This window comes from Aotus nancymaae, unplaced genomic scaffold (assembly GCF_030222135.1).
Source record: "Aotus nancymaae isolate 86718 unplaced genomic scaffold, 86718_ANA_hifiasm-v0.15.2.pri h1tg000032l_0, whole genome shotgun sequence".
NCBI lineage: Eukaryota > Metazoa > Chordata > Mammalia > Primates > Aotidae > Aotus > Aotus nancymaae.
The window spans coordinates 24861180-24881387 of record NW_026988445.1 but is presented as its reverse complement, the minus strand read 5'-3'; the positions used below and the strand labels follow the sequence as shown (position 1 = coordinate 24881387).

The 20208-nt window shown below is 39.0% G+C and overlaps 1 protein-coding gene across 1 annotated transcript in view; it reads right to left on the bottom strand.

Moving 5' to 3' along the window:
- The window catches only part of FMN2 (formin 2), a 380362-nt gene that overhangs the window by 178695 nt on the left and 181459 nt on the right, over window positions 1-20208 (bottom strand). Inside the window, 1 exon segment of the mRNA XM_021666911.2 lies at window positions 3889-3950. Within this exon segment, the coding sequence (XP_021522586.2) occupies window positions 3889-3950 (62 nt within the window).

The following is a 20208-nucleotide window of genomic DNA, read 5'->3' as shown; positions in this document are numbered from 1 at the left end:
TGGGGACCCCTGATACACAGGACATTTAGGGAAGAATTGTGCCAAATACTACTTAACTCTAGGTTCTAGAGATACTGCTGTGGATAAAACAACTATTTTTGCTTTCCCAGGACTTATTTTTTTAATAGATATTAATCAGGAACTTGCATATATATATTATTGGCATATAAAGTATGTCCCATGAACTATTGTTCAGAATGGATTTTCAAGTTCTTGTACTGCAGAGGGCTAACCTGGCACTACCTGAACTAATACAATTGTGAATCACCCTCACAAAAAAATTGTTTTCTTGACACAATGAAAGTCTGAACCTTCAAGTTTAAGACCAGCAGCAATAAAAATTTTTAAAAACCACAAGTTTAACCAGCACCAGCTAGTATACCATATACTGAGTGTTTATGCCCCACCCCCAATTCCACTGAAACCTTATCCCCAGGATGGTGGTATTAAGGTAGAGCCTTTTGGAAGCGATGAGGTCATGAGAGCAGAACCCTCGTGAATGAGATTAGTGCCCTTGTAAAAGACACCTTAAGCAGCTCCCTCGTCCCTTCTACCATGTGAGGTTACAGCAAGAACACCACAGTCTATGGACCTGGAAGAGGGCCCTCACCAGATCCCAAATCTGCCAGTGCCTTCATCTTGGAACTCCTAGTCTCCAAAACTGCAGGAAATAGATTTTTGTTCAAAAGCCACTTAGACTCTGGTGTTCCATTATAGCAGCCCAAACAGACTGAGACACAGGACTTGTTCTACTTTCATTGAGTTAGATGAGATTCTGAATAGCTATCTAGCTTGTCATGAGTCACAAATTTATATTTTGTGATATTACTTTACTTTGAAAGGCTAAAAACTCCCAAATAAAATATTCTAAATCAGTATACAATAAACATCCCTCATATAGTTGTCTTCAATGTTCTGTATTTTCTGGATATATTTCTATACATAAATACACCAGGTTTACATAAGACATTCATTCCTTGATACACATACACACATGTAGATACACACACATACCATGTATATACAAAATGTAATATATGTGCAAGTTAGATAGATACACACACACACCAACATCCTAAATCATTATGACCTGCTGAAAAAGTTACTTTCCCCTGGTATGTCCTCATTTCTCCCATATGGCCCTCCTGGTTGGGAGAGGGTCAGTATGAAAGACTCAAGAGAAATGAAAACTCTCTGTACCTCCCAATGGTTACATTTTAAATACCAATTTCACTGGAACACGAATATACTAAATGCATGATTTACTTTTTCCAGTTTGTCTTTTGCATAGTGACAACTATATAATAAATCACTCAAATCTTCCCTCTCAATCTATGTTTATGACTCAGTTTCACTGAATGCTTATGCTCACCATGCTTAATGGGTACCAGTTCTAACACTTGGTCCACAGATTCTGTACAATGCACCATGATAAATATTTTGTCTTACATCAGTCTCAATCTCACAGGTGAGACCACCATATAATGTAAGTTTAAAAAGAACCAAACACAAGAATGAATGAGCAGGCCGAACACACATCCTCAAGGGAACAATCAAGGAAAAGAGCCTGCATCCTGCCCACCACATGGGTCTCCCCAGAGCCAAGAATTAACTGACTTGAGACAGAAAAGTCAAGGACCAACTAAGACCATGCCCCAAAGAGCAGAGCTTAAATACCAGGCAGATCAAATGCAAGAACAGAAATAAAGACAAAAAAAACACTCAAAACTATTAGACACCAAATAGGACCACACTAAGACTTTACCCTAAATATAATCAAAAGCACTGAAAAAATCCTGCCTTCTTACTACTTGAATCAATACTATTTAATGTCACATCCTAGCTAAAGACATCTCATATCGCACTCCCCAATGGCACTAACCATATTGTGCTTTGGTTATTCTCTTCCAATACCTTACTCCCTTTTCTGCTGCCTTTGTTAAAAAAAAAAAAAGTACTACATAAAAGAAAAGCTAAATGTCCTGCCATTTAGTGAAATAAACTGTAGCATTATAGAGAAACAGAGGCAGAATCAACGAAATCCCAGCTTTACTATAACACTAGCCCTGTGACCCTGAGTAAGTCATCTAACCTCTCTAACTTTCCTGATGTAAAATAGGGGTGATAATAATAGCATCTGATCACAGATCATCAGAGAAATGCAAATCAAAACCACAGTGAGCTATGACTTCACACCTGTTGGCATGGCCATTATGAGAGAGAGAACAGATAGGTGTTGGTGAAGACGTGGAGAAAAGGGAGCCCGGGCACACTGTTGGTGGGAATGTAAATTGGTACAGCCATTATAGAAAGCAGTGTAGGCCGGGCATGGTGGGATTACAGCTCATGCCTGTAATCCCAGCACTTTGGGAGGCCAAGGCAGGTGGATCACAAGGTCAGGAGTTTGAGACCAGCCTGACCAACATGGTGAAACCCCATCTCTACTAAAAATACAAAAATTAGCTGGATGTGGTGGCACACACCTGCAATCCCAGCAACTTAGGAGGCCAAGGCAGGCGGAGGTCGCAGTGAGCTGAGATTGTACTACTGTACTCCAGCCTGGATGACAGAGAGAGACTCCATCTCACACACACGCACAGAAAAGGCAGTGTAGGTGTTGCTCAAAATATTAAAGACAGAACTACCATATGATTCAGTGATTCTATTTCTGAGTATACATTCAAAGGAAATGAAGTAAGTATGTTGAAGAGATATCTGTACTTCTATGTTCCCTGCAGCACTACTCATAAGAGACAAGACATGGAACCAACCAAAGTGTCCATCAACAAATGAATGGATAAAGAAAATGTGGTACATATATGCAATGGAATATTACTCAGCCATAAAAAAGAAAGCAATCCTGCCATTTGCAACACAACAGATGAATGATGAACCTGGAGAACCTGGAGGGCGCTATGCTAAGTGAAATAAGCTAGACGCAGAAAGACAAATAAGGAACCTAAAAAATGTGAACTCATAGAAGCAGAGAGCATAAGGGTGGCTGCCCAGGAGTGGGAGGTAGGGAAAATAGGAAAATACTGCTCAAAAGGTACGAACTTTCAGTTATAAGATGAATAACTTCTAGAGATCTTATATACAGCATGGATGGTGATGGATGTGTTAATCTGATTGCGGTAATCACTATGTATACCAAATCAGCATGAATATATTCAATATACACACCTAGAATGTATTCAACCTTTTTCAATTAAATATTTAAAAATTTTAAGTGTGTATGAGTGTGTGTGTGGGTGTGGGTGTGCATGTGGTGCACAGAACAATGCTTGGCTTAAATTAGTCCCCACATCAGTAGTAACTATTGTTTAAATTATAAATAAACAGATAAATAAATAAAAAAACATGGGCTGGGCACGGTAGCTAACGCCTATAATCCCAGCACTTTGGAAGGCCTAAGCAAACAGATCACGAGGTCAGGAGTTTGAGACAAGCCTGGCCAACATGATGAAACCCCGTCTCTACTAAAAATACAAAAATTACCCGGGCATGGTGACACATGCCTGTAATCCCAGCTACTCAGGAAGCTGAGGCAGGAAAATCGCTTGAACCCAGGAGGCAGATGACACCACTGCACTCCAGCCTGGGTGACAGAGTGAGATTCCACCTCAAAAACAAACAAACAAAAAACATGTGAATGACCTCATATGCAATATGATTTGATTCACAATTTTTAAAACTGTGAGATCACACATTTGTTTGATACGTTCCTAGAAAGTATTGAAGTATTGTAACAAACTCCTACTTAGGCAAATTCACTACAGTCAGATCAAATTTCCTTAGAGGACCTTAAGCAAAGAGCCTGTATGTGCACATAGACATGAATTGTGTACGTATTATATACTCACACATAAACTTCCTTCTATTACTCACATTCTCATAGAGAGCTTGAAGGGTCTCCAGGTCAACCACAGAATTGTCCAAGTTCACAACAGCTGTGGAAAAAAAAGAAGAATATAAATTGCCATAAGCCGCCTGGGAAAAGATGTTTGACCTTCTCAGACAACGGGCTCATGACCCAGCAGCCAGAGGGCAGATGGGCTTTAACTCCACTATTACCCCTTGCCCCCACTGCAAAGCCTGCACCCGGAATTTCACTGGGCCAGGTGTCAAGTGTTAAAGCTTTCACTTGCTCCACAAATACTAAATTCTGTGAAAATGGCCCAGGCAAAGGTCAGAGAGAAACTGTGAGGTCTGTCTTTCATGCCCTAACTGAATGAATTTGAAAAATCTGCTTGATACCACAAAAATAAGCAAATCACTCTGGTGAGTGCTACATCCCAGTTTTATACCAATAAACACTTAAATTCACCAGTTTATCTAGAGCATTTGACAAAGGTACAATTTAATCATTAAACTGATGGACTAAGTACAAAAATGACGGTTGCATTTCCTGTTATGATTCCTCAAAATGTTATAACCAAAGGATGATTCTTTGATATTGGTAGTGATGTTAGCACAGATGCTACCTTAAAAATCCATCCCTAAAATATACACTACCCATGGTTATACAAGGAAGAAGCTGGATAGATAATAGAAAAATCAGGAATATTTTCTTTATGCATTTGTTTGCCTGGGGAAATCTGTATTGTATTTTGGAGTAGGTGTGCTTTATTACTTGGTTTAGGCATAGGTTAATAAAAATCATGCTGTGCTTTCTTCGTGGATATTAGGTAGAAACAAGGTGAATTTGCCCTGATAGAATTTGTGCCAAGCAGTCAGTGAAGCTCTTGGCAGGTTACAAATTTCCAAGACAAAAATCACCAAGTGAATAATCACAAACTGGATATATTTATTTTGATAACGGAGGCATTTTACAATGTCTCATCTCTCAAAGTTTCACATGACACATTATCTAGTTGACTCTGGCAAAACCCCAGGAAAGCATTTAAAAAGACAAGTGGGAAATAGAAGTATAGAATGGATGAGAAATCTAACCAAGGTAATTTAGCATTTGTATTTGGAGCTGGGAACAGAGCCCAGATTCACCAAAAAATATTGTATCAAGTAGAACATGATACTTCCAACCTAATAATAATCTACTATCTCAATTTCAAAAAAAAAAATTAGGTCTGAAATACAAATCTCAGAGTAAGAGTCTCAGTCAAATCTTATTCATTAAACCATCTAAGGCAAACTTATCACGAACTTTAATGTTTCAAAGTAGTAAAATCACAGTCCAACTAACTTTGAACACATTTTAAAAGTTAATTAAAAGGGATTAGCTAATAATTTGGCTGTGATCATATGTGATGAAATGCATAAAACCCGAGTAAAAACAGCAAATTTATGTATGGAATTATCTTCTTTCGATTTGTGCAGAGTCTACTTCAAGAAAATCTTACAGTGAATCCAAAGGTTTCTGATTTTGGAATTCATTAGCTAGCTAATAAACCAGTAATTCTCTACTTGGTAAGAAAAATATAAAAGAAATCCTAAGAATCAACTTGGTGTAAGATTTCAACCCCAGAACAAGGCAAAGAAACACGATAATATTATTCATAATCAATTCAAAGCTCATAAAGTACACAATTGCCCTTTGACTTTATCCATCATTTTAAACCACACTATTATTCCCACATAAAACTTTACTTGTGAATATTCTGAGGTTTCTCATCTTTCTATGTCATGTAATGCCATATACATAAGATTGAAAGAATATTAAGAAAGACATCTCATGCAATGTCATATACATGAGGTTGAAAGCATATTGTCAATAATGATATCTTAATAAATGTCATATGCTCCTAAACAAGTTCTCAAAGGGTCCTAACTCATGAGATCTCATTTTTCACTCTTTCACAGAAAATCTCACTCAAAAGCAACACTGTTACTGTTTCTCCACAAAATTTCCCCCTAGTTGGCATGAGAGAAGTTAACACAATTCAAATGGGAATCAGCAGTTTTCAGGGCAAAATCTTCTTAGCTAAAAAGAAAGAAAGATTAAACCCTGACAGATGAATGGATGCAGTGATAGAAATTCTAGATAGGAAATAAACATAAAAGAAGTAATTAGGGAAAGATTAAGATTACCAAAGTGCTATACTTCCTCAATTTAAAAAGCACATGCTGACATTTCAGAAATCAGGACTTAGATTAAATTGTCTGTTTGACTAGATGTTTAGTAGTGTCTTCCATTGAAATCTGTTCATTGGTGCATTTTGATTCACCCCTTAAAATCTGTTCGATGGTGCATTTTCAATTGATGAAATTCTAAAATAAAGGAAATAAGATAAGCATTCCCAAATGTATTCAACAAATATAAGGTGTTTCCTATACATCAGCGATGCATTACACTAGTTTACTAGAAGGGTTAACAGTTACTTGAGTAATAATAATTTAAAGTTGGAGCTATTTGGGTGGGAATGTGCTGAATTACCCAGCCTTGAAAATCTGCAGACAACTGGTAATGCACAGAGAATACAACAGAGTTCTACATTATTAAGAATGACTGAAAGGTTTTTTTTTTTATTATTTTTTACTTATTTACTTATGTACTTACCTATGGACTTATCTATGTATTTATTTATTTAGGTGGCAAAAAGATTCAAAGAAAAAAACTCCTCAGAAATTTCTTGATTCCAAATCCAAAATTTCAGCCTTGTTTGGGAGGAAAGAACCCGAGTATTGAAATTTTATCAAGGTGATATAGTTCCTCCAAAGGGATATTATTTTTACAGGATACAGTTTCCTGATGTGGAACAAACATAGAACATTGAATGAAACTAAACTAAGTTTCAATTTAAATTTTTATTTGCTGCTGCATGACTTCAAGTAAGTTACTTTTTATAAGTTTTAGTTCGTTTATGGGGCAGGAGCAAGGAAATAATGGAAAATATTAGCGAAGTTTTGGTTTTGGGTTTTTGTGGGGCTCAGGGACAATAACAAGTTAAAGGGTCTGGCATGGGGTTGGTGAAGGTTACTTTCCCATGCCAACTTTTCACAAAATTTCAACTATTAGAAGATCCTTCCAGGCTGGGCATGGTGGCTCACACCTGTAATCCCAGCACTTTGGGAGGCTGAGGCAGGGGGATCATGAGGTCAGGAGCTCAAGACCAGCCTGGCCAAGACCAGCCTTTCAAGATGGTGAAACCCCATCTCTACTAAAAATACAAAAAATTAGCCGGGCGTGGTGGTGGGCACCTGTAATTCCAGCTACCCAGGAGGTTGAGGTAGAGAATTGATCGAACCTGGGAGTGGGGTCTGCAATGAGCCGAGATCGTGCCACTGCATTCCAGCCTAGGCGACAGAGCGAGACTCCGTTTAACAAAAAAAAAAAAAAAAAAAAAAAAAAAGATCCTTCCTGCTCAAGTGGCCTTATAATCAAGCCCAAGTTTAAACAAGTTGATATTTTTTTTTCTGTTTGTGTTTTAGCTTCCTCATGTATCAAAAAAAAAAAAAAAAAAAAATTCCTACTGCATCTACTGAGGGGTGGCACCTTTACCTGAATGATGAGCTATTAGAATGAAACAAGAGAGCCTGGCACAGAGCTACTGGGGCTTGTTCATTATACTCTGTCTTGTTCATTAGTGTTTAAATGATTAAACACAAGGCTAGATTTCAGATAAACCCAAAATTTAAAAGAATATTCAGTGATAAGTGTTTAATTCAGATTACTTTATCCTCTAATATTCAGCAAGGTGCTAACTGTGATTACACTTCAGATTCGAGGTCAGCTATCTCACAATCATTTCCTCCTTGCTGCTTTAAGATGCTAAGTAACACCCATCCTCGCCTGGGACTCCTTACAATTCCCACCCTCATCCAACCCCTGCAGTCTACAGTGCAGTTTTAATCACTTTCTCAAAAATATATATAAGTACATTTAACCAGGAAGCATCTGTTCTGTTTTTATGTGAGTGGGTTTGAGGAGAAAGGTGTTGAGAGGAAGCACTGATCCTTTTGTACATTAAAAGATTATTCACTTATTTGTCAAATATGCTAACTTTCCAGGATTAAAACAAATGTAGATATTTAATACTTCCTTTAAAGAACCTACACACAACCACATGTTAATAATCACTCCAGCTGGATGTGGTGGCTCACGCCTGTAATCCCAGCACTGTGGGAGGCTGAGGCTAGCAGATCACCTGAGGTCAGGAGTTCAAGACCAGCCTGGCCAACATGGTGAAACCCCATCTCCACTAAAAATACAAAAATTAGCCAGGCATGGTGGTGTATGCCTGTAGTCCCAGCTACTCAGGAGGCTGAGGCAGGAGAATCACTAGAACCCAGGAGGCAGAAATTGCAGTGAGCCAAGATCATGCCTCTGTACTCCAGCCCGGGCGACAGAGCCAGACTCTGTCTCAAACAAACAAATAAACAATCACTCCAGACCAAAATAGACAGCATTCTTGTCTATGATTTTATCAAACGCCAATGTCTAGATAGAGAAGTAGAAGAACATAGTAATCTTTCAGGCTTTCATACAAATTGGCTGTATGTCTTTGATCAAGACACTAAGCTTCTCTGAGACTTTATCAAGTGGGATAATAACTTTTGTTTATAGCATATGCTTATCATGTGGAGAAAATAAGTAATTATATAGTAGAAAGATAACTCAAAAAGCCTTGGAATAATGGGTATGATTAATTTTAAGGTGTATTATTACCTGTAAACACATTGGTTCAGAAATTAGATTAAAACTAGGTGCTAGATTAAAACTAGGTTCAGGACTAAACATGTGCTTTCAATAGTTAAAAGATCACAACAGCTGTTCTCATCATGAACTCCACCGGTATGAACTCGCTAAAATCCAATGCCGTTTTTGTTAAACCATGCTGTTACAAAATGAAAAATGAAATGGCCTATTTTGGAAGTCAAATAGTCAATTTCACCTAAGATATTTAAAATGTCTCAAAACAAAATGTCCAAACAGAAAAAGAAATCTGTTTTTCTTTTGATTTCAAGATTTTGATTGATGGCTGCATTACATTAAAAAATTAAAGAAAAAGCAATTCAGAACTACCAAGCGTTACAGACTCAACATAGGAAACAGTCCGACACTTGACTACACAGACAGATGTCTATCCTTGGACACTTGGTCTTTGCTATTAACTTGTTCTGTCTTTGTCAGCCCCGGAAATGTGGTACATGCTTCTTATTCTAACTTACTACAAATGCTGAATTACCCACAGGCTAGAGAGCAAAGTAATATATCTGTATGAATGTTTACATGATAAAATGAATCCTGTCTCTATACTTTCAAAGCACTGCACAGAAGGGTAAGAACTGTATTTTAAGAGTGTGCCTTAAAAGGAACTCATTTAAAACAAAGCACTTCAAAAACATTATTAGACAAATCTGTTCATCTTTCCCATATTTTGAGTAGCCAGATTAATTAGTTCACTTTATTTGTGTAATCTCCTTTTTTAGAGAGAGACAGAGTGACAGGGTCTCACTCTGTCACCCAGGCTGGGGTGCAGTAGTATGATCATAGCTCGCTGCAGCCTCAGACTCCTGGGTTCAAGCAGTCCTCTCACCTCAGCTGCCCACGTGGCTGGAATATTATGCCCAGCTAATATTTCTATTTTTAATTTTTTTGTAAAGACAAAGTCTTGCTACGTTGCCCAGTCTGGTCTTGAACTCCTGGCCTCAAGTGATCCTCCTACCTCAGGCTTCCAAAGTGCTGAGATTACAGGCATGAGCCACCATGCCAGAATTATTTGTATATAATTCAATCTGATACGATTGCCCTTGTCGAATGCAACATTTTAAGCTATAGAACAGTGTTAGTACCTGCCTTACGATACTTTTTAAAACCAGGGATCTGTTGCATGAAACAGGACTGGAGCACTCTCTCAGGGCTGCGTTCGATGGCCCCTTCTTTTCATCAGCCATGAGCACTTATCCCAGCCACTGCAGTCACCTACTTTTATCTTTCCTGTGTGATCTGCTAAACTGGTGGTAAAGATGCCACAAACCAGAAAATCGCAGCGTTTATTACCAAATGTGTTATTCACTTCTGCATGGCGAGTTACACCGAAGCTCAGGAGCTTACAGAGTGCACGTGGATTATCTCATACTTTCTGTGGGTCACAAATCCAGGTGCAGCTCAGCTAGGAGCCTCTGACTCAAGGTCTCCCATAAGACTGCAATCATGGTGTTGTTGGGGGCTATGGTCTCATCTGAAGGCTCTATAGGAAGATCCATTTCCAGCCTTACTCATAGGCTGTTGGTAGGATTCAGTTCCTCAGGTTGAGGGCCTCGTCATCTCACTACTGGTTGGCTGAAAGTCTGATTCAGTTTCTTGCCAGATGGGCTTCTCCACAGGGCAGCTCTCAAGGTAGTTGGCTTCCCTTAGAGTGAGACAGAAAGGGCATACAAGACAGAGCCTCCTTCTCTTTGTAACCTTATTTTGGAAGTAGCATCCCGTCACCCCTATTCTAGTCTAGTCTAGTCTAGTCTAGTCTTTCTTCTATTCTGTGTGAGTCATGAGTCTAGCCCACATATAAAGGGCAGGGAATATCACAAATCCATGAGTTTCAGGAGGAGGGGACCTCCAGGGATCATCTGAGGGGCTGCCTGCCATAACATTGCTAACCCATGGCTCTCTGTTCCCTAGACTTCAAGTTCCAACTTGTGCTGCTCTGTGGATCTCTACCTTGTGTCAATTTTATTAACGTGATGTTTTTATTCTCCTATTAGGCTCTAGGTTGACAAAAGACATGGAGAAGCATCATGATTCAATGGAAAGAAAAAGTGCACTAGTCAGGAAGGCTGCGTTCTGGTACAGACATAACCTATCAAATAAGCTAAACCTCATCATTTCTATAAATAGACATCTTATGAGATATGATATTTAGATATACAGAGACATGTGAGACAATACGGACAGACCCTTCCCTCCACAATGACATGGTCACACTTCATTCACTGTTGTGTCCTTCCTGTATCTAGAAGAACCCAGTACACAAAAGACTTGGAAAAACATCTTCCTTGAATGTTGAAAGGCTAACATAGGCTGAGGTTAGTTAATTCCTGAAAATCAACCCTACCTTCAATTTTACTGGACAAACTGACCATTCTTTGAGATCACTCTGATTATTTTTTCATAATAACTAACTTTACTCTAGCTGACGTCATAGCTCAAAAACATAGAACACAAGGATAATAATTATGTCATGTCACATTGCCATCTGATGGTACTAGAAGGCAGAGGGGCACAGTGGGCTCTCAAGTCAACAGACCACGAAACTCATTATCTGTGTAACCCAGAGGATCTTGATTTCCTCATCTGCAAAAATGGACCTAATACGAAGAGTACCTGTCCTACGGGGTTCTTGCAGAAGATTAAATAATAAACGTAAAATGCAGTGCCATGCACAAATACTCAGAAAATGTTGGTTGTTATGATTATTATTATGGCTCATTTCACATTCCTATAATGGAAAAATGTTTTTTTTAATATCCCTCCAAATCAGTATCTTAGATTGAGAGGTTTCAGATGAACCAGGTTGAAAACATTCTCAGCAAAAGGAAAAATGACAGTTTCAGTTGTACTGATAGTAACACAGGAGACTAAATAAGTCACCACAGGGAAGGTGTTAACACGAATTTGGGTTAAGGTACGTGGAAAGGGAAGTAGAGTCCGCAGAAGCTTATACACAAAACAAGTACTAATCCGCCTGTATTTACGGTTCATGCCCTCTTTTCACTGGCAGAGTAAGAAAGTGTATAAGGGCTTAAAGAAAGCATCTTTACCCTGTTTAAAATGTAGAAGCCACAGGAAAAGCTATGGTGAAATTAGCTTTGCAAGTTGCTGAGAAGCAAAGACCTTTGTTTGAGTAGACACTCATCTTATGTAACAGAGATCAGCAGCATCCTCTCATTTAAAAGAGTCAGGTTTTTCATCTTCCTCTAGCCACCAGGAAACATTTTGTAAGAGGCCTCTCTGAGGAACTGCAGGTAGCATGTCATTTAGGCTTTAAACTCAGGAAGAAGAGAACATATAAGCAGCTAATTTTTGTTTCACTGTATATATCAGTGAACTAGAAACTTACATTTGGGGATAACTGAAATTTATTTGACAATACTTTTTATCTCTTTTGCAAATGTCCTACAAAACATTTTGGAGATCTGGAGTTATACAGACTCACACACTCCCCCATCTAGAAGAGCTCACAGTATAGTGAAGTGGAAAGACACATCGATAAATAACTACATGACAATTACATCACAATAAAACACAAGGTAGAGCTTGTGCAAACAGGAGAAAGAATGGCATTGTCAGGTGTAAAAGATCCTAAAAGTGGGGCCAGGTCCGGTGGCTCACATCTGTAATTCCAGCACTTTGGGAAGCCAAGGTGGGCAGATCATGAGGTCAAGAGATCAAGACCATCCTGGCCAACATGGTGAAACCCCATCTCTACTAAAAACACAAAAAGTAGCTGGGCATGGTAGTGAGTGGCTTTAATAGCCAGCTACTCAGGAGGCTAAGGCAGAAGAATCGCTTGAACCCAGGAGGTGGAGGTTGCAGTGAGCCAAGATTGTGCCACTGCACTCCAGCCTGGCAAGAGAGTGAGACTCTGTCTCAAAAAAAAAAAAAAAAAAACCCTCAAAGTGACAGAGAGTACTAACCAGATGGTCTAAATCTTAACAGCATCACCTAACATTCAGATTGCTTCATTCGATTTGTGCTGTGATATGTATTAATTACGTATTGCTGGGAAGCATCTCTGGTTACGATGGCACAGTAAGTACATGCATTTGATTTTGTTCTCTCCTGAAGTTTCACTAAAGCTGCAGTAAAAACATATTTAAAAAAATAAACCCATAAGGACTAGAGGAAAGAAGAGGAGACGACACCAACAAGGTGTGGAAGCCAGCCGTACCTGGCTTTGTAGACCTTAGAATGATCAAGCTGCACCTTTCAGGGAAAAAACTGAGCACCAACCCCGAAGGCCAGGGAACTGACAGCAGGTACTTGTCCAGTTGAGGGTAAAGCGAGGAATACCAGCAACAAGGAGCACTGGGTGAATGCTGCCAGTCGGTCAGTTACATGCCCACTCTGAAGAAGCCCCTCCCAACTTCATCAGGTTGATTTTCTTTAGAAATTAAATCAAAGTCTCTAGACAAAGATACAGAAAGCACAACTGTAGGATAGGTTGCTGTGCTGAACACACAGGGACCATGTGCAGTAGTGTATGTTGAATGCGAAAGCCTCCATCCCTCCATTCAGCCCTCTTCCCCCAACTTAAGGTCGAGAACACTGCCAGACAGACCTTTACTACCCGAGCCAGAAATGGGAAGTCTCCAGGAAATCTCTCTATCCCAGGAAAAAAGACCAAAAGATAAAGACATCGGTGAAAGCCCAACAGAAAACACACAGTCCAAGAGCCCAACATGAGAACTTAGGGCTTCTCATTGCCTTTTAGACTTAAGCAAGAACAGACGGTCAAGGATCAAATCATCTATGGGAAGCCTCCACAAGGGATGTTGGAGACGGAAAAAAAAAAAAAAACAGGAAAAAAATAAAGCAGCAAAACTCCTCCAACTCCTACAAAGTGTCGTCAATACTTGTGGTCTCCACATTCTTCTCTGCCCATCACTTCCTAATCCCACTCATCAAGTCTTTGCTCTGATTACTGAGTCACCAGTGTCTCCGATCTTGTGAAATCCAACTGCACGTTTCTCAACCCTTGGCAGCATGTGACAGTTATAAATTCCTTCCTTCGGATACACGTGCTAAAAATTTATCCTAGCTTCCAGCATACCACTCTCTCTTCCTCTTCTTCCTACTTGTAATGTTACCCATTCCTCAGTCTCCCCTGCCAGCTCTTTCTCTCCCTAACCTCTCATTTTTGGAATGTCCTAGGGCTCACTACCGCCACCCCTTTTTACCTGTATCTACACTCACCACCTTGGTGGTCTCACCCAGTCCCATGGTGGGCTTGAAATACTCCCACACTTTCATCTCCAGCTTCTGACCTCCTTCCTGAACTCCTCATTTATAGAACCAACAGCCTTCTCAGCATCACCACTTGGGTGTCTAACAGGCAGCACACACTATCCATGCTCTTCTGTCTTACATGATGGAGACTCCGTCCACTCGTTGTTCAGAAGAACTGTCCTGAATTCCTCTCTTCCCCTCACCTTCCACATCCAACACATCATGAATCGTGTTGGCTCCACATTCCAAACACATCCAGAAAATGACTTCACCACACCACCCGCCCTGCTACCACCCCATTCTCAGACATTCCCAACTATTGCCTGCAATTATTGCAACACCCTCCTAATTGAACAAAATGTTTCTTCAAACATAAAAACAGGGTAACAGAAAAACCCAATAGAAGAGTCAGGAAATAAATGTGAATTTCCCAAAAGTAGATCGAAAAGAAAAAGAAGAGAAAAAGCTAAGAAATTTAGACCAATTCGGGAAGGCCAACATCCAAATAACAGGAGTTCCAGGAGGAAAGAAAAGGTTGACCAGTTCCTGAGAGTAGATCCCAGTGAGGTAAGATTAACAAAACCCATAGAATCACATACTCCCTCTGACCATATGTCTGCCAGATATAAAGCACCTGGTTCATGCTCTAGCCCAGCCAGAAGCTATGTCCCTGGTGATACCTCTGTTCACGGAACTCACTCATTACAATGCCTATTAGTTTTTACATTTTTAAGGACTTAGAAAAAGTCCTTAAAAACTTTCAGGGACTCTGAAGCTAGAAGACAGATTACAATTAAGAAACTTTTTCTGCTTATCTTCTTTTATAATCCTTCATCTAATAATAGAAATATTTCCCTCTTCTTACCTGGCTAAGTTTGTGTTTGTCTCTAGCTGTTAAAAAAACAAAACAATATAAAGTTGAGGAAATGTTGTGTAGACGGATGAAGAATTGCAAGAGTGGACAGCTGGGGAAGGGAAAGTGCTTTTATAGAGGGTATCATCTGTATTCTTGTGGAATTAAGGTGAAATAAGAACCGAATTCCAATATCTTTGAGTTTATTAGGAAGTAAAATGAAAAACACAGGGTCTAGATGAGAGAGAAAATGTCGTTCATTCCTGATTGATTGTTTCTAACTCAATCTTTTCCCTAGCTTAAAAGATTGGCTCATATTAGGGAGTAATATGGGCAATTAGTTAGAATATAGTGATAAAGATTATTTGAAATATGAATTCATTCCTGACAATTACCCACATGAAAATATGGCAAAAGTGTTAAATACCTTCGAATCAGTTAAAAAATGTTTTCAGAAGTAAGTAAAAGAATATCTGAAGGGGCCGGGTGCAGTGGCTCACGCCTGTAATCCCAGCACTTTGGGAGGCCAAGGCGGCTGGATCACAAGGTCAAGAGATCGAGACCATCCTGGTCAACATGGTGAAACCCCGTCTCTACTAAAAATACAAAAAATTAGCTGGGCATGGTGGCGTGTGCCTATAATCCCAGCTACTCAGGAGGCTGAGGCAGGAGAATTGCCTGAACTCAGGAGGCGGAGGTTGCAGTGAGCAGACATCACGCCACTGCACTCCAGCCTGGGCAACAAGAGCGAAACTCCGTCTCAAAAAAAAAAAAAAAAAAAAGAGTATCTGAGTAGAGAGTGACAAACAAAGCTAAGATAGAGCAACATTGATTCAAGGGCTAAAAAATGTGTAGAGTTTACAATTTTTAAGTGGTCTTCATATGCCTTTTCCTCACATGGAATAATTGCTGCTACTGTACCATCCATCACTTACACGTTCCAGGCAAAATAAAAGAGAAAAGGGGAAAGCATTGAGAAGAAATGTGCAATGCAATGCCGATGAATCATCAATTTTTAGGAGACTTCTACTTACGTCTCACTGACCAGATCAGTTTCCTATGGTCACCTGGAACGAAATGGAAACTGGAAAGTGTAGCTCTAAATGTGGACAAACTGCTTTTTCTAACAAAATAGCAATTCCAAGCTCCAGTCTAAGTAATCTCCAAAGCACTCCATACAACTAGCAAGGCTCATGACTTTCCCTACCAGATTTCACCCTTTAACATAAATAAAAGTCATCTGATACACTTGAGCTATTCCCCATATTGTATAAAAGTATGTGTTTCGTCCTTCCAAGGAGATTTTAGAGAGCCTAAGAGCAGGGATCTTGTCTTAGACATTATGATATCAAACCAGAGTGTCCTGCATATAGCAGACAACTGAACAAGTGTGCAATGTGAAAAACAAAAGTCATTGCTGAACCTCCAGAGAAAAATCATAACAGACAACCTTAAGAAAGGATGCTGCCACTCACACATTTGCCTTCTTGGCTCCAGAAATCCACAAAGGCAGAAATGCCTAAGAAAGCAAAAGCCAAATTAACTCAGGCAAAAATACCTGCTGCAAATGGTACTACAAGCATAAACCTCCACATAATAATGAGGAGACGAACTGCAAAGAAAAGAGCAACAGACAGACATTACTAGAGGAAGAAGCCTCCTTGTCCTCCTCTGCATCTATAATCTGTGTTGGACACAAAAGGCCCATTTTTATTCTCAAGACTGCCTTAATTTTTATTTCTATCACTGTTTTAATTAATCTGCTGGGAAGATGTAAGAAGGAAGAAGAAAAAACAAAGCTTGGTAGAAATGTCTAGAACTATCATCTCTCAATGTTTATTTGAAACTCAATAAAGCATAGAAACCATCAGGAAGTGCATATCACTGTGCACCTGTGCAGCTGGATGTCAATGGAGTCAAGAATGACACCCAGCATTCCTTTATAAGGCATATCTTGCTGGTGCATTAATCCCCAAATGAACATCTGCATACCTGGGCAATCACATTAAAGACTTCCAACATGTATTACATAACAAATATTTTCTTTTTTTTTTTTTTTTTTTTTTCAAGGCAGAGTCTTGCTCTGTCACCCAGGCCAGAGTTCAATGGTGCAATCTCGGCTCACTGCAACCTCCGCCTCCCAGGTTCAAGTTATTACCGTGCCTCAGCCTCCTGAGTAGCTGGGATTACATGCGCCCACCACTGCACCCAGCTAATTTTTGTACTTTTAGTAGAGACAAGGTTTCACCTTCTTGGCCAGGCTGGTCTTGAAATGCTCACCTTATGATCCACCCACCTTGGGCTCCCAAAGTGCTGGAATTACAGGTGTGAGCCACCGTGCTTGGCTATAACAAACATTTTCTAAAGATGCAGCCAATCAATTTTTAAAATTTTTGTTTGATTTTGCTTGGCTTAGTTAAGTGAACATATCCAACAATTGATGAAAACTAACATTTCAAATGAAGGAAGACACTTGCTACCATATTCAGTGGAACATTTTACAAGATGAAAGGAAATACTATTTGCATTCTTTCTACATCTCACCACTAAGATGCTTGGGCATCTGGAAACCTGGGGCCTTTGAGAATGCACACAAACAGGGGCCTCTTACCAGAACACATGGTGCCAGGCATTATTAACATACACCTGAAACCCCACGCACATGCTTGTGAATAATATTTCAAGTAATTCTGGATTACTTGGAATTCAACTAATTCATGGATTATCTAAAGACCATGATAAAGGTCAATTAAGGCTGGCTGAGATGGCTCACAGCTGTAATCCCAGCACTTTGAGAGGCAAAGGCAGGCAGATCATGAAGTCAAGAGATCAAGACCATCCTGGCGAACATGGTGAAATCCCATCTCTACTAAAAATACAAAAATTAGCCAGGTGTGGTGGTGCATGACTGTAGTCCCAGCTACTCGGGAGGCTGAGGCAGGAGAATCACTTGAATCCGGGAGGTATAGATTACAGTGAGCCAAGATAGCACCACTGCACTCCAGCCTGGTGGCAGAGCAAGACTCCATCTCAGAAAAAAAAAAAAGGTTCAGTTAAATGGAAAATATACCAACAGCACTCTTTTTTTGATCGCAAATTAAAATAGTGGCATTCTGTTCCTTGTATTTGTAAGACTTCTAAATTTTTTTACTGCTCTTCTGATTCAAAGCCCTAGTTTAAACAGTAACATGTTTACTGAGAAGTCTTAACTCACCAAAATACTAACTCAAAAGTTGCGGTTTTCTCCAGAATTACATGAGACTTAGACCTTGTGTTTTGGATTTAGATAGACCTGAACTAAAAGCATGGATGTGTGACTAACCAGCTATGCAACTCTTGGAGAGACTTGGTAAGCTCACTGAGCCTTGGTTTATTCACATGGGTAATAGACATATTAGTGGTAATGTCATTATCCCCTTAAATGGATATTATAAAGATTAGAGTTAACTCCTCCATTGCGTGGAAAACAGTCCTTGTTACAGCAGGCACTTAAAAATGAAAGGTTCTTTAGTTTTCCGTAAACGTTCAAATAGCACATAGGCCTTTGTAGATGTATTTCCTCTCATAAAGCAAAATATAAATTAGAAAATAAGAATATAAATTTTGCATTATTGTTTGGACCTTAAATATAAAAGAAGGACAGTATATTCGAGTCATGCATCTATATCCAATTGGGCTAATTCCCAACTTCATGAACCAAAGTAAACGAAGATCTGCTTAAAGAATGACGAAAAATGGGTTATTTTCAAACCAGCAAGCAGTGTATAAGTTGCTCTACAATAAGAAACGCACAAATGACAATGCTTTAGAGATATTACCAAAAAATGACAATGATATTGTGACATCTGTCCTTCGCTTATTGTGTATTTAAAAACCTGCTAGTTAAATGGTATGATGTTGAAAGGGAACCATTTAGACATAACTACAAGACAAAAATGTACTCTCTTGATGCAATAACTATAAAATATTTTTAGTCATTCACAAAGAAGACAGAATATCTTTTGGAAAACATCATTCACTCATTGAACAAATAAATAGTCATCGAGTTCTAACTCTGAGCCAGGTACCCTTGTCTGCCCTGAGGATACAGCATCAACCAGACAAACGTAGTTTCTGCCCTCGTAGAGTTTACACCTTATTATCAAACAAGAAAACTGAATTTTAAATAATATTCTATGATTTAGAAATCACCTTAATTTATACTAGCTTCTCTTTTTAAACAGTTTAGCATGGTGGAGCTTTACTATAAAGTACAGACAATAAAATCCCAGAATGCCACAGACTCTGCACTTAGGCTGCATAGAAAGGCTTTCCTGCCAGAAAAAAACGAAATCCAAGACACAGTCCAACACTGGTACATCTCAAGCATACTTGCTTATACAAGGTTAACGACATAAGTTACTGATTAAGTCCGTAGGCTTCATACACCTATGGGCCTTGTTTATAAGAGCTGTACAAGTTAAATTGTTAGAGAACAAATGCATTTTGTTTGAGTCAGTATGTCGCCGTCTTGTCTAGGCAGGAGGAAAAAAATGGATACCAAGACTGTGATCCTTTTGGAATAAAATCTTTAAATGCAAACATGATTACCATTGTAGACTGTTTAATCTAGCGATATTGTATTTCATTTCTGTTTTTGGAGAGGTTTGTTGATTTGACCATACTGGGTACGACTCGGCGCTTATCTCAACTGTTTAGATAAGATTTATTTGACTTTGGCAGGTGACAAAATCTAGGGTGTGGAATAAGGGCGGTAGAAAAAAAGACTGGTATATTCCCAGAGAGTGTTTATTTTAAGCATAGTGTATAGATGAGTAAAGAGTTTCAAACAACGCACTGTACTTTATGTAAAACATCCACTGTCTGTTGAATGTTTTCCGTAAACCAGCACTGCAAAATGTCCTTTATTGGGCATAACGGACTTCACCTTCTTGCTTAGGTAAACATTCACGCTCTTGTAAAAGAGGGCTTAGTGAGTTCCCCTGGAAATAGAACCCTAACTCTGGGATCACATTTTGCCACTGTTTTCTAACACACGTTCTAAAAGGAGAACAGTGATGAACTTGATTTTGAATGTAGGCATATACATTGCTCTGTAAGTACAGAATCCATCAGAAATCTAAAACGCCTTATGCCAAAATAACTTGCATACCAATAAGAATCATACTTTTTTCAGTATAATTCTATACAAACATGTCTCACTGAAAGAAACCTAAAACAGAAAAGCTTGAATGTATAAACACAATGATTACAATCACAATTTTAAGGGGAAAAATTTCCTTTTTAAATAGTTCACCTAAAACTTCACTTAAATATTCAACTTCTTTAGTAGATGTAAACATTTATATATTGGCAGACACGTTGAGGTGGGGGAAAGGACTAAGAAGTTTGGTCACTAGAAATTAAAAATTCATCAAAAAAAGGAAACTCAGTTGTGAATTTGTAACAT